General features: G+C 43.9%; 1 protein-coding gene across 1 annotated transcript; it reads right to left on the reverse strand.

Moving 5' to 3' along the window:
* Window positions 1–2218: 2218 nt before the first annotated feature.
* Window positions 2219–12157, reverse strand: LECT1 (leukocyte cell derived chemotaxin 1; the record flags this gene model as incomplete). The annotated part of the gene is made up of 5 exons (XM_008949462.1): window positions 2219–2434; window positions 4090–4292; window positions 5549–5702; window positions 9283–9396; window positions 12017–12157. Coding segments are annotated over 5 exons (828 nt in total), but the record flags the coding sequence as incomplete, so codon positions are not given.
* Window positions 12158–14432: the final 2275 nt, after the last annotated feature.

Consider the following 14432-nt stretch of genomic DNA (forward strand, 5'->3'; position numbering starts at 1 on the left):
TGGATAAATCATGTCCTCTGTGTTGGACTTTGGCAATATTGTGGTTTGGCAGTCACTGGTTGTGTAAGTAGTGTAGCTGCTTCTCTTGTGATCACTGGGGCTTTCTTGGCATGAAGAAGCTTCTACAGAAGAGCTCTCAAAGCGTACGTGCTGTGACAGTTTAGCACATCCATGAGTACGATGCTTTTTTACTCCTTACATGCTTTGTGACTGCCTGTAGAAACAATTGATCCAAGCCTTTTGTTAAGGAAAAGTTAGCTTTGTAAAGAGTATGTAGACATAAATATCACCTACAAGGTAATTTTCTCTGTCTTCAGGAAGAGTCTCTTTTTTTTTTTTTTTTTTTACTAGGGAGTGAGGGAGAAGTGGGTCACAGGTTGCTTCAAGATTCAAAAGACAGCAATAGTTCATATATCACGTTTCCTTCCCTTTGCCTTCAGTGTTTTCTTTGCTGATCCCTTCGTTTTCCTCTCCAGACAGTTCTTGAACATGTACACAAAGGTACTGTTACCCTTTCTACGTTGAAAAAAGCACAGAGAGTGATTGCTGTTTTTTAATGTATTTGTTTAATCTGCAGTTAAAAAAGAAAAATGTCTTTTCTAAGCATACAAATTACATACTTCTAAAACAACATAACAATCAAGGTCATTTTCATTTTAAAAAGCAGAAACTCAAATTTAACAGGCCTTGAAATCCCACTTTAAGAAGTTTTTAATTTAAACATTTCAAAGTGAGTCTGCTCTTCATATTAAGGGAAGGTGAAGCTTATATTAAAAAAAGCTACAATAGTACGAAATACTGAATTCTCTTCTCATCTTATTCGCATTTAACACTTTGCTTTTTAGATACGCAGTTTAGCATTCCACATGAGGTTGTCTTTATTTTCTTTAAGCCACGATTATGTCAAATTAATTCCTCTTTTCTGAGTGTCACGCAGTGTTAATAACATTACTAGGCTTGCAACATCTCAAGAGCTGTTTAGTCACAAAAATGAATGGTCCAGAAAGTGAACTTTAAGAAAAAATTGGCTATTCTCCTTATAAAGCCCATATAGATGGCTCCATAAACTTAAGGGTAAGGCTCAAGATGTATAGCATGGATGAAAGCAGTGTACTACCTCTATCTTTGTTTTTTCAAAGCTAGAAGTTCCATCTTTGTATTTAAGTTTAGTACCTTCTTTAGATATATAATGTGCAATAGGATCATTCCGAATAATTCTAGTTTGCCTAAGCAAAAAAAGGTGAGGTCAGAAACCTTTTTTCTTTTTTTTTTAATTTGTTTTTCCCTCCTTATTGGTAAGCAGTTTCTCCTACGGGGAACAGAGGTTAGCTTCAGTGAAGCGGAAGGAGCCAGCATGAATGGCTGCTATCCATGTGGAAGAAAGAGAGGGGTTGTAATCTTGTGTCAAAAGTGTCTAGTTCAAGGATTTGTAGATACAGGGGCTGTTGTAGATTCTGAAGGGTCTTGAGACTCTTTGGTCTGCAACTGCATGTAAATATTTTGGCCATAGTAGCTGGATAGCAGATACTTGTTAAGACTCTTACAGTGGTATCGTGGATACAAGATTCTTGATGCTGGGGCTTCTTTGATGTCGGGATGTGCAAAGGGCTTTGATTCTGTGGCCACACACATTCCCTTCCGCAGCCCCTTCTCCTGGGGTTTGGTTCTGCTTTAGCCCATGTCCCCCGAGCAGCTCTGTGGGAAAGGTGTGCTCCAGCTGCCCTGGAACCATTCAGCATGACCTAGCAGCTCGCTATAAAGAGCAACAGGGAGCAACTTAACCTGTGATTTATTTGGGTAGGCCACACGGATGAAAGATACTCCCGAGTGTACCAGTTGAGCTAGCTGCCTAACTGGACGTAAATTTTCACATGCAGCTTGGAAGGAGAGGGGTTTGTCGAAGGGCTGAATTTGGATTGATGAGCAAGCTTCTGGACTGCCAAACCAGTTTGTGAGCAAAGTTTAATACTGTCCTGTTTTGGGATGTCTTATTTTTTAACTCAGTGAGTGCTAGTATACCCTTGTCATTTGTTAGGCTAATAGAATATTAACTTAAAGATTTTTATTTACAGTTAGAGGATCTGACCTGACTTTGGTGCAGTAGCACACACTGATTTTAAAAGCCAGGCTGCTGCTGCTGCTTTGGTTGCAGTTTTCTACCAGTTTCTCGTCGTCATCGTGTTCCTGCTTCCCTTGCCAAGGCCCTGACTGGTTCTTCTCACACGACGCCCATGATTCGAGCTACCCACCAGCTGCAGGGCATGATGATTCGGCAGGCAGTGCGGCAGCCTTGGTAGTTGTAAGGCCACGGGTGGTAGCCCATGAGAGGCTCACAAATTCTCTGGCACTGTGTGTAGCTTCGTCTGCATTCAATGCAGCACACACCTAGGTGATCCAGCATGGGGTCAAAAGCCAGCCCTTCACCTTCCAGTTGCTGAAATGTAAAATATTAAATATTAAATATCATCTCCTTAGCGCTTTTACCTGAATATTTTTCATTCAGAAAACTAACAGCACACAGAAAAGCTGAGGCACAGAAAGGTGCCATCTCTTGTCCAGGCTTGTAGAGGATGCTAGTGACAGCTTGGTGTCATTGGGCCCCCAGCAACCCATTCCCAGCCCTGAGAGCAGGGAGAGAGTTCTTCCCTTGGGCAGGATTCATCATCCTTGAATTCAGATAGCTGCCATGTGAACTTCTACACTTGAGCTCATGGTGCAGACTCCACTCAGAGTGGGTGAAGAGAAATAGCTCTGGGAAGGGTTCATTTCACCCTACAGTAAAGAGCTGCTATATAATTAATGGCCCTTTTTACTCGAATGAACGGGTGTCTGAAGAAAGCTTGGATATAGGCATCTACACAGTCGCTGTTGGAGAAGGTGAACCCCACCCTGCAGGCTGAGGGAAGTCGAGTTGGTGGCCATAGCTGACTGGATGTTCTCCATTTGGCCTAGGGACTCTGGTTGGAAGAACGAACCTGTGGCAGTTGTTCTGCCGCTGCCCTTCAGAGATGGGGCAGCTCAGACCCCATGGCCACGTTAGCAGCTGTGAGGAGAGGTTACATTCTAGTGCTGCTGCTGTTCTACTGGCCTTGTGAGAGAGCTGGTTTAGATCCACTTTATTTGGAGTGATTAATTTAAGTTTAATTAAGGGATGTCAACTCGGCAGAATGCTGTCACAGTATAATGATCTCCTGCTGTTCCATAAATGTCAAGTCAAAGCTGGGACTTACTTCCAAAGCAGGAGGCATTTATCTTGTGACAGTGTTACATTAGAATGACTTGCTCCTGCTGCACCAAATGGTGGGTGTAAATTGTCTGGCGCTGGTGCAGTAGACTGGAAGGTGCATACTGTCCAGTCAGCTTCCCTGCAGCCCAGCAGAGGTGTTGAGACACCTCAGGGCAGCTCCTCTGCTCTCCCTGTGAGCTGCCTCCCCTTGAAGAGTAAGAACGAGCTTTGTGACACTCATCTTCCACCCACTGCTGGTGTCTCTAAACAGGTTCTCCTCTGTGAATTGCTTGCTAGACTAGGGCTGTTTGCCCTGATAGAGAAGAGGCTGAGAAAACAGATTTATTTTGCCTAACTTTAATCTCTTTGCAACCAGACGCTACTACTGCTTTACTCTGCAATAGTCACTTCTCATACTAATTTCTGTCTGAGGGCAGAGTATGTTTCTAGCTACTGGACTCTATGTTGTCAGCAAATTATGGGGTTCAGCTGTCTGATCAAGACCAACTTTGCTTTGTTTTCAGAAGGTGCTATCCCTATCAGATCTCTCCAATTCTGCTTCCATATGGACCTGGAAACCCAGGAAAGCAACTTGGTATCAGTCTTGCCACCACAAGCACTTGTGCTTGATTTACACTGAAGTCTAATGAAAACTGGGATGAGGAAGGGAGAAAAGGACTGATGGAAGACTTTTTTTTGAGCTTCCTAGGTGTTTTACAACTCTGTAATTTCAGAGAAAAGCTGAACAGGCAAACACTGTGCAGGTTTAATAATAAAAAAGGACAGACTCAGTCCACGTGACCTGTATTTCCTGTCTACATCAGTCTCGGGCTCTGAAAAAAGATTACAATGCAAATGCTTACATTATATGGGTTATCTGGATTAAATGTTTGATCTGTTTCTTGTCCCATTGGGCTGGTTTCATTAGACTGGTGGTCAAGCTCTTGAGTCAGCTGCATGGTGGGCAACCTGGAGTTTACTTCTTCATTAGCAGCTTCCAAGTCTTCGATATCAAAGTTTGGTTCTGATTGGCGTTTGTTCCTCTTCATTTCTCTCCTTTGGTTATCTGAAGAAATAATCACAAGAGGATAATCTTCAGTGTGTCCTTGTATTTATCCACACATTATCTAAGGTTTCAGTGATTTCTTTAAATACTGAAAAAAAAGGGGGAGGGGGAGGGGCAGAGGGAAGGACAGAACTGTGTGGTGGCAAACTTGATGAGCATCCCTGTGGGAGCTGCTTGGCTTCCTGTGTTGTATCTGCAGCCAAGGTCAGTCCAAAGGGGTAGGAGATTTTCTTTTTCCCCCCCCTCCTCTTCTTCCCCTTGAGGCATAATGGGTGTGAGACCTCTTGATTTCTTTGACCTACCCTGGTCACTGATGTTACCTTAGCAGCAGTTGCCAACACTAGCGAGACCAGTCATACACATCCTTTTTCCTTTTTTTTTTTTTTTAAAGTGCTTTTGTGACAGAGTGGTGCCCTCCTTCCAAGGGCAGCTGGTGAACCTGGTGAAAACAGCTTCTGGATAGCTTTGATACTGCTCTTTTGTCACTCAGTGAGATATGCAAAATCATGAGAAAAGTGAAAAATATTGGCAGTTTGGATCCACGGATGCTCTAAAATATGGTGGGCTTTTCCTTGTTCTTTTTCTTCTTTTTTTTTCCCCTCTCTTTGAGTGTTCTAATATTAGCTGAACTAAAGAGGAGTAAATCTTTCCAAGCCTTCTCCTCTCCTCCCAAGCCTGGAAGTCACCTGGAGAAATTGCTGTCCCTCTGGTGATTCCTGAACACCTTTGCTAAGCTCAGCTTTTCCCCCAGGACCTCATAAACTTCATCCACCGGTTGCCTAACTGAAGTACCTCATCCTTCCACTCCACTGAAAACCTCTGGAGAAGAGGGTTAGGAGACAGGACAGAGTATGATCCTAGATCAGGAGCCTGATATTCCCCAGCTCTGGCCCAGATATCTTGTTCCTGCTATTTGGTGTCAGCTGCATAAATGTTTTGGGGGCTAGTTTAATCTTCTGCCTTGTCCTCTTGTAGAAGGAGGCTGACCTCTCTGGGATTGTTTTGTCTTATAGCAAGTCACTCACATGGGCTATATAAATTGTCTGAGGAGATAAAAGAGTGCAAAATGTCTAGTAATGTGGGTAAACTCCAAACTGACAATCTCAGCCCCCACCCACTATGGCTTGGAAAGAGACGCTGGCCAAGGGAAGGGTCCTGGTTTCCCAGATGTGCAAGTCTCGGTGGCAAACCTGCTTTTGGGAAGGTATTTAGATGAAGGGAGGGATAGCATACTTTTCAAATGAAAGAAACGTTACCTTTGGGATATGTTGGTCGCAGCCAGAAAATTGGAAGATCCCCGCAAAGCTCTAAAATTTTAGGGCTTAGGAAATTGTTATGCTTGATAGGCTCGTCTGCAGCCACCCAGATAAGAGAGTTTTCATCAAATCTCACAGGCATGATTTCATCTTCCTGCAAATAGAAGAGCATAAATCCATTGCTGCTCAGTGAACAGTCACGTGCCTGCTGGCTGTTAATTCTTGAGTGTCAAACTGTAGATCATCCGCTGCAGCTAATGCCGAGCAGCCTCGTATTTCATGGACGTGAACCAATCGCACCGAGCCAAAGCCTGAGGAAGGGCTGCCACCACTGGAATGGATGGCAAAACTCCTGCCAGCCTTGCTGGGGCTAAGATTTCACCCGGCTGTCTTGGAAAGCTTTCTGCCTATGTATAAGGACAAGGTGTCAGAGATCTTTCAGCCCAAAGTGCTAGATTTTCAGGTGGAAGGAACTGTGAAGTTTTACTACCTTCAGCAAAGTAGCAATGAAATACACCAGCTAAACCCAAGACCCTCATTTTTTATCATGCCCTGTACTTGTTTGATGTATTCCCAGGGTACAACTATATCTACAGTGTGGGGGGGAGGAATCTCGTTCAGAAGTTTTAGAAAGGATTTTAGCTTGAGAACTGTTCCAGCTTCCAGTTTTAAGTCAATGTGATCGGTCTGATTAAAGGTCTCATTTGGTAAAAGCAATTCAATTGACCAAAAGCTTGAAGTGCAAGTTAAAGGAGCCTGCCTTTTTGAAGTGTACCCTGCAGGTTTTTGGTTCCTATCTTCAAAGTAATGTAGAAAAATGCCAGTGATTGATTCTTTAAAGTTGTTAGTTCAAAGTATTATTTTACATAAAATGTGTAAGTATTTTATAGCAACAGTGAAATATTAAAAGAAAACCAACTTCTGAATCATGAAAAACAGTATGATTTCAAAGTTAAAATGCTAAATTGCTTCCATAAAAGTCATCAAAACTTGTTATGTAACTGACTAGATCAATTTATTCTGTCGTTGTTGTTCCTTTAGTGTGTTTATTGATTTCTTTTGTAGGTCTCAAGTAATTTAAGTTCGCTATCCAATCTGTCTAGTGAGAAGTGCTCTTTATTTATATTCTCCAACTTAAACTTTCATCAGCATCAGAAATATCTGAATCTAATTTTCAGAAATAAAAATATCCTTTGTTTCTCTTTGAAACGATGCTGACTTGTGAGCAGGCAGAGTTTGGGTCTCTATAAAAGCTTATTTTAACCAGCCACTTTTGTAGGCAGCATTGGTTATGACATGTTGTAAGGAAATCCCAAGCACAAATACAGGCTGAGCAGAGTATGGATTGAGAGCAGTCCTGAGGAGAAAGACTTGGGGGCGCTGGTTGATCAAAACCTCAACTTGAGCCAACAATGTTCGAGTTCAGCCCAGAAAGCAACTGTATCCTGGGCAGCATCTGAAGAAGTATGGCTAGCAGGTCAATGGAGATGATTCTCCCCTCTACTGTGCTCTCACAAGACCCCACCTGGAGTACTGCATCCAGCCCTGGAGCCCACAGCACAAGAGGAGCATGGACCTGTTGGAGCAGGTCCAGAAGAGGGCCAGGAAGATGGTCAGAGGGCTGCAACACCTCTCCTACGAGGTCAGGCTGAGAGAGTTGGGATTGTTCAGCCTGGAGAAGACACCAGGGAGGCCTTATTGTAGGCCCTCTTCAGATACTGGAAGCCACAAGAAAGCTGTGGAGGGACTTTTTACCAGGAACTTTTAGTGACAGGACTTCAAACTGGAAGAGGGCAGATTTAAATTAGAAATTAGGAAGACATTCTTTATTATGAGGGTGATAAGACACTAGAATAGCTTGCTCAGGGAAGCTGCGGATGCTCCATCCCTGGATGTGTTGAAGAGCAGGTTGGATGGGTCCTTGTGCAACCTGGTCTAATAAGAGGTGTCCCTGCCCATGGCTGAGGGGTTGGAATGAGATATCTTTAATTTAAGGTCCCTTCCAACCGAAACCTTTCTACAATTCTATGGAAACGGCATATACATACCTTCTCCTAGATACATACGTACCAGAAAGAGGGCTTGTTCTAGAAAGAAAAATACTACTTTGCCATTTCCATTGTACATCTGACCTGGCAAGTCAAGCAACAGGGAAAGGTTGATATCCCAATGTTAGCACTAAGTCAGCTGCTTGTTTTGGCCTTGGTGCATGCAATTTATTGGAGCAGATGCATAGGTGATGCATCTTTGGAGAAGATGCACAGAAAAAAAGGATAAGGAAAGAGGTTTACTGTAGCCAGATAGAAGATTAGAAGTAACTTTTTGGCTATTTTAGGGTAATATCTTCAAGACTATAACTTCATTCTTGTAAAAAGATGAAAAACTAAAAACTTGACTTTAGGCAATAGTGTTAATCAGGTCAAGAAGCCTGCCTTTGAAATAAGGCAAGGTGGGAAAAATGTAGGTTTCTGCCTGAAATTTAGGTAAAATCTCTTCCCCATCATGGAGAAAATCCCACCAGCTTCAGAAGGCTTTGTACTATTGCTGGTGCCTTGCTGCTTGGATTTATACTGTTCTCCCCATCGTTTTAAAGTACATGTTTAGTAATCACATTACTAAACATAATCACAAAAGCACCACTGCAAGCAGGTACAGTTTGAACAGTGCCTCTCTACTAGATAATTACAGAATGGTTTAATCATTTTGGTTGGAAAAGACCTTGAAGATCATGGAGTGAAACCGTTAACTTAACTCTACCAAGTCCACCACTAAACCATGTCCCTAAGCACCTCATCTAAACGTCTTTAAATACCTCCAGGAATGGTGACTCCACCACTTCCCTGCACAGACTGTTCCAATGCTTGACAACCCTTTCAGTGAAGAAGTTTTGCCTAAACCTCCCCTGGTACAACTTGAGGCCATTTCCTCTTGTCCTATCACTTGTTACTTGGAAGAAGAGGCTGATTCCCACCTTCCTGCAACCTCCTTTCAGATAGTTGTAGAGAGTGGTAAGGTCTTCCCTCAGCCTCCTTTTCTCTAGGCTAAGCAAACCCAGGTCCCTCAGCCACTCCTCATGATTGGATCTGCTTTTATTTCCTCAGGAGCAGAGCAAACCCAGGGAAAGGGGCTGTGGCTCTCCTGTGCTCTCCTGCTGGTGGCTGAGCCACCACCAGCATCCAGGCTCAGCTGTACTGGTCACCAGAGCCACTCCCGTGTGAGCGAAGGGTGTGCGGGGCTGAGCTCTGGGAAACTCGGCTCTTTGTGCACCTCAAGTGACAGGATTTTTTTTACAATGTGAGGTCAGGAGAGGTTCTGCTCAGAAGTGCTGAAAGAAATCTCCTGGGATCTACCATGATCCCTCTTTGCGTTGCCTAAAGCAGCTGCTTATTCCATGCTCTCCTTTCCAGCCTTGTGCACCACCTGATCTCAGGCAGATGGTCCCATCACTGAGGGCCCCTATGGATCTGGTAGAAATTGGTCTGTGGCTTCTGCCAGTCAGTGCCTCATGATGCCCTGGACACAGTGACAGATCTGACACCAGCCTTGCTTTTCTTACCTTTCAGGGATCTCTTGAAATCAGTCCATGAACCCTCAACTATCCTACCTTACCTTCAATAACCCTACCACTATCCACAGCAGCTTTCGAATGTCATTTTTATTTGTATTGAAATACAACTTTAAGACCCTCTCTGTACAAAGGTTTGTTTAAAATAAATAAATAAATGATCCCTTACCAGCTCAGATGAGAGGCTCACTTTAGTCATAGCATCAACTTCAGGGACGTGAGCTTTTGGCTGAGCTTTGATGTAACACTTTTCTCCTTCAGCAAAACGGATTCCAGTTATGCCCTGCAAAAGCAGAAGGCAGGGGGTTGTCTGCAGCCCTCCAGCTCCCCGCCACCGCCCCTGAGAAAGCACCCCAGCTCTGCTAAAATTGCCACTGAATTTTTAGTCTGAAGGTTAAATCTTACTTTAAGCCAGATGCAATAAAATGTTCTTCCCTCGTCATTTTAGCTTGACAGTTTTGGTCAACTGGGTCTAAAAGTTTTCACTCAACTTCTGAAAGATGGGGGTGTTTTATGTAACTGCTTCCGTGCCCGCTGTAGGCTCCTTGGAGTAGCTCTGTTAAGGAATCAGTTGACATGATTTGAACTGTAACTTAGCACCTAACGTAGGCAGCCTGAAGATCGTGTTAGCTGGTGATGCGCCACCCTTATGACACAGACTGACAAAAACATGGGGGCAGCTTGGTCCAATTTATACACACAAGTGTCTGTGACAGCAAGGGGAAGCTCACGATAGGGAATTTGGTGCAGAAATCTGTGTGTGGGACTTCCTTCATCTGGTCTATGAGGGTGAAATGCAGTTGCCTAAACCATGTCTAGTTTCAAGCAAGAGAAAGGATATCCCAGCAGCTCCAGAGGGCTGCAGGTCTCCTGCAAGTCCTGGGTCATATCTGTCAGCCCTGTGCCAGCACTTTGGGCATCAGCATTTTGGTATGGGAACATTGTCTGTCACTTCTATGTTTCTGTAGGGTTTTGGGTTTTAGAGCTCTCTTTTACATTATCAATTAGACACTTTCTGGTAGATGGCAAAACTTCTGTGGTTTTCATAGGGTTGCACAAGTGCCTTTCAACCATTTAAATGTAATTATCCAGTGCCATTTGAAGTGTGCTGGGTTTCTGCCTTGCCAGAACACGTGGGCATGGATGTCATCGTGACTCCTCTCACCTGCCTTGTACAGGCATCATGGATACCTTGGACATCTAGCGCAGCCTGAGATGGACAGTACTGAGGCGCCTGAGTCTCATCCTGTGTGCCTGCAAGTCCTGTACAGCTGGACAGACACTCATCAAAACAAAATCACTAATTCTAAAGCAGTGAGAAAGGGGATGACTGTGCAGGCATGGGTGCACAGGGGAATGAGACTTTGTGGTGCACCATTGCACCAAGTGTGCCAGGGGTGTCCTAATACTGCCAAATCCAAGTCTTCACTGACCATGCAATTGTTTGAGTGGTGCAAATCAATCCAAAGCTGCTCATGTAAATACTTGCCTGTTGGAAATGCATCTCTGCAAGTTCTTTCTTCTTTATGTGCATTCTTGGCTCAAAACCCAGCTGGCAACCTCCCTTTGCTTTTGGTGATTCTGTCCCTGGCCTGCTGTAATTACAAGTGGGCACCACCCCTGGGAGGTCCTGTTAGCTGGTTGGTGTTGGGAAGCTGACTTCTGACCTGGTTGTGACAGACATTGGCTTACCAGCAGCACACACAGAGGCAATATGAATTCAGCATCTCTCCAGTGGGCTGGTGCAGATGTCGAATGGTGAAAGCAAATGAGAAGAGCTCATTGTGGGTGCTTTCATTCAGCTGCTAATAATGTTGCTATGGTGAAGTTAATGAGAGTTTCATAAAAGCTGTACCACAGCTGTTGGGAAAGTCGGGGTCCTGAGTCTCCTGGTGGGGATTTGTTCGTACTTGTCGAGAAGCCAACGAGTTGAATTTCCCTGCCTTTCTAGACTCAACAAGGGGAAGGTGGCTGCTCTAGAAGCCCTGGGTAAGTCTTCCTAGCAGCAGCATCTTTGTTTTAGGTGCTGCTTTGACTTACAGAGGACTTAACTCTGAAGTAGAGTGTTTCACACCTGAGAAGATTAACTGGAGGATTTGGGCACTGTAAACAGGTTTCTGCAACATCACAGAGATGTGCCTTTAGTAGCTCAGAGGTGATGCACTTCAGTGAAACACTCTGAGCTGTTGAGCTCTGCTGAGATTTGGCATGTTAGTCTAGGGTCTGTGCTGAGTAGCCACAGCCAAACTGCTGGGGTACCCAAATGTGCTTGCTGTCAGCCCAAGTGCCCCACACTGTGCATTTGGTGCACAGGCACATGAGGTATGCCAAGTAAGCACCTCCATCATCTCCCCTGGGATTGAACCCATGCTAAGCCATGGAGAGCAGCTCCCATTCTTGAGGCAGAAGAAGCTGCCTGAGTCCAACACTGTGTAAGTGATCTCTTGGTGTCTACTTGGCTTACTGTGTTGACCCTATGCTCCTAAAACAGGGATGGTTTTGGGAGGAGCAGGTGGCTTTTCCAGTTCAGACGACAGGCAATCATGCAAGGGCTGTGTCACAACCTGACAGAATGGTTTTCTAGCAAGGCCTCAAGAGCACGTGTTGTAGCTCTGTTCAGTGTTTTGAAAATGCAAGGTGTTACATGGAGCCAAAAGGGATCCAGTGTCATCTATACTCCTTCCTGGGGTGGGACCTGGTATGGCCTATCCCTAAGAGACACTTAAAATTTTTTTTGGGGAAAATGCATGTCTTGCTGTGAAAATAAGCTGGGAGTGCCAGGATATTCTGTGGTTAGTTAGGGGCCAGAACCTGAGACTAGCTGGGCAGAGAAGTTGAGGCAGGGCAGAGTATCCTTAGAGTCCAGTGCTGGAGCACTGTATTGCGTGGGTGGCAATACTCACAATCTGAAAGTCATGAACTTCTACAGCCTCTTCACTCCCACTTCCTGTTTTGAATGTCTCTAAGTTGTTTCCAGCATCTATTTCCATTGATCCATCTTGTACTTTTCCATTAATGCTCATAGTATAGTGAACATTGTACACCTGGAATGGATAAAAGAGCAGCAGCACATGTCAGTAGTTGCTTATTGCCTTCCTCCTACAGTCAATCTGACTGCCATATCCCTATTCAGCTCATAACTTTTGTTTCTGTAGGCCTTTGATAAACCTCCAACAACCAACACCACACTAGACCAACACTTCACCATTGGGGCAGGCTGGCAGTGGAGCAGGTTGCCCAGAGAGGTTGTGCAGTCCCCATCCTTGGAATTTTTCAGGACCTGACTGGATAAATCCCCGAGCAACCATCTCTGACCCCACAGCCGTCCCTGCTCTGAGCAGGAGGTAGGACTAGAGACCCGCTGAGGTTGCACCTCCAGGGAGCACTCGCAGTTTTACTTCAAAAACAGTGTGGGGTAAGTCTACATCCAGGCTTACTCTGACTTAAAAACCTTCTTCTAGGTCATATTTTAGGAATCACCTTCTTATGCTGGCACAATTCCCAAAAAAAAAAAAGGAATGAACATCCTACTCAGAAGTAGGCCAACCCCTATTTGTCTCTAAGGATGTTCTGCTGAGGCACAAGAAAACAGGTTCCTCTTGAATATGAACATGCTTCCCAGCTTGTAATGGATGTGAACTTTGTTTAAATTGGATGTGAAGTTGTATGGACTCATATTTTCCTTGTCAGCATATTTGCTCTTATCCTATTTTCAATGAGGAAAGCTGTAGCATCGTTTGTATTTGCTGGAGGACCAAAATCTGTGGAGGGATTTTGCGATTCTCTTGTGCAGCTCTGCCAAAAGTGCTGCATAAGCAGTTTACTTTTCATCTTAAAAAAGCCCTTCAGCATTTTAATGAAAAATTTACACTGACAGCTAGAGACAAATTTCTTCTTCTCTCACCTCTGCTCAGGAAACTCTAAAGCACTGAAGATTTATGGTTCCTCAGTTACACTGATTCAGTCCCATATTCTCCACCGTCTAGGACTTCTGTTGAACGTGGGCCGTAAAACCAGACCATGTTCTGCCCTGCTAGGGGCTGAGCTACAGTTGAGACTTTGTTACCTCTGTCAGTTATGGGAGAATTTTAAGGTTTAAAATAAAAATAATAGTTTTAAAGTTGCCTTATTTTTTTTTTTTTTTAATGAATGATCCTAAACATATTTTTTACCATTGCTTCCTAACGTTTGCAAGTCAACTGTACTTTCTGAGTTTCAAGGCAGCTTGGAAAAATAACTCTAAGCTTTCCCAGTGTCTTTACCTGGAGATTAGCTTGGAAGCTTAATAACCACTATGAACGTGGCAAACTGTGCCAAACAGAATTTAGATGACAGGAGCAGTCAAGCAAAGGAGACTTTGTCCTGTGCTCCACAGATGTGCCATACCCCCTCCCTGTCTACATACCCATTGGGGATCCACTCCCTTTTCAGAAGCCTAGAGAAGCAGATAGCTCTTGCAGCACATCCTGCAACTCAGCACCGTGTCCTCTTTTTGGTGCAAAATCTTGTACTTTCTGATTATCTGAATTACTCCTACGTGCAGGGGTGTATCTCTCTGGGGAAGCTCTGCTCTGGCTGCTGGGATTCGCACAAGGCTCTCCTTGATGGGGACTGGCGTGTGGCTGGAGGTGGTACAAAACTTCTTCCAAAGTAAATTCACAGATACTAACTGTGCTTACTAAGCAAGTAACATTCATGTGTGCACCATCATGTTTCAAATATGCTTTAAGTAAAAATCTTATGTAAACAGAAATAAAAATTAATGTATAAACATGTTCTAATGCTCTGAAGTTTGGTTCTTACACTGATCAGTGGCTGCTCAGTTTTGTTCTTTCCATACAGGGCTTTTCACGTACCCCTGAAAATGTAAGTAATAAATCTTATCATGACTTTAAAAATTGTTCCACAGCTGCTAACCATAAATACCTATGTGTACACACAGTCATACAAACCACCAGAGTGAAATAATGGTGCCTGTTAATGGGTTAAATATAGCATTACATATTTGAGGGTCCAGGTAGAATCTGAACCAAGAATGCAGATGATGAGAAGAAGGAATTTATACTTTTCAATGCTTTTTTTGTCCTGGGAGCTGGAGTTTGCCCAGGATGTGAATCCTCTGGGACTTCTTGGGGTTTGAGTTTGCTGAGGATTTGCGAGCAGAAGTCAATGTAGCGTCTGTGCTCTGAAAGGTACGTTCCGTTCATTAACAAAATGTGCTTCCAGGAGGCTCCATCCAAACAGCCAGTAAAGATAATGAATACGAGTTTGGGTTTTAGGTGATCTTAGGGGTTTTTTGGTTGGCTTTTTTTTTTTTTT

Source organism: Merops nubicus, unplaced genomic scaffold, assembly GCF_000691845.1.
Source record: "Merops nubicus isolate BGI_N331 unplaced genomic scaffold, ASM69184v1 scaffold13011, whole genome shotgun sequence".
In the NCBI taxonomy this organism is placed as follows: Eukaryota; Metazoa; Chordata; class Aves; order Coraciiformes; family Meropidae; genus Merops; species Merops nubicus.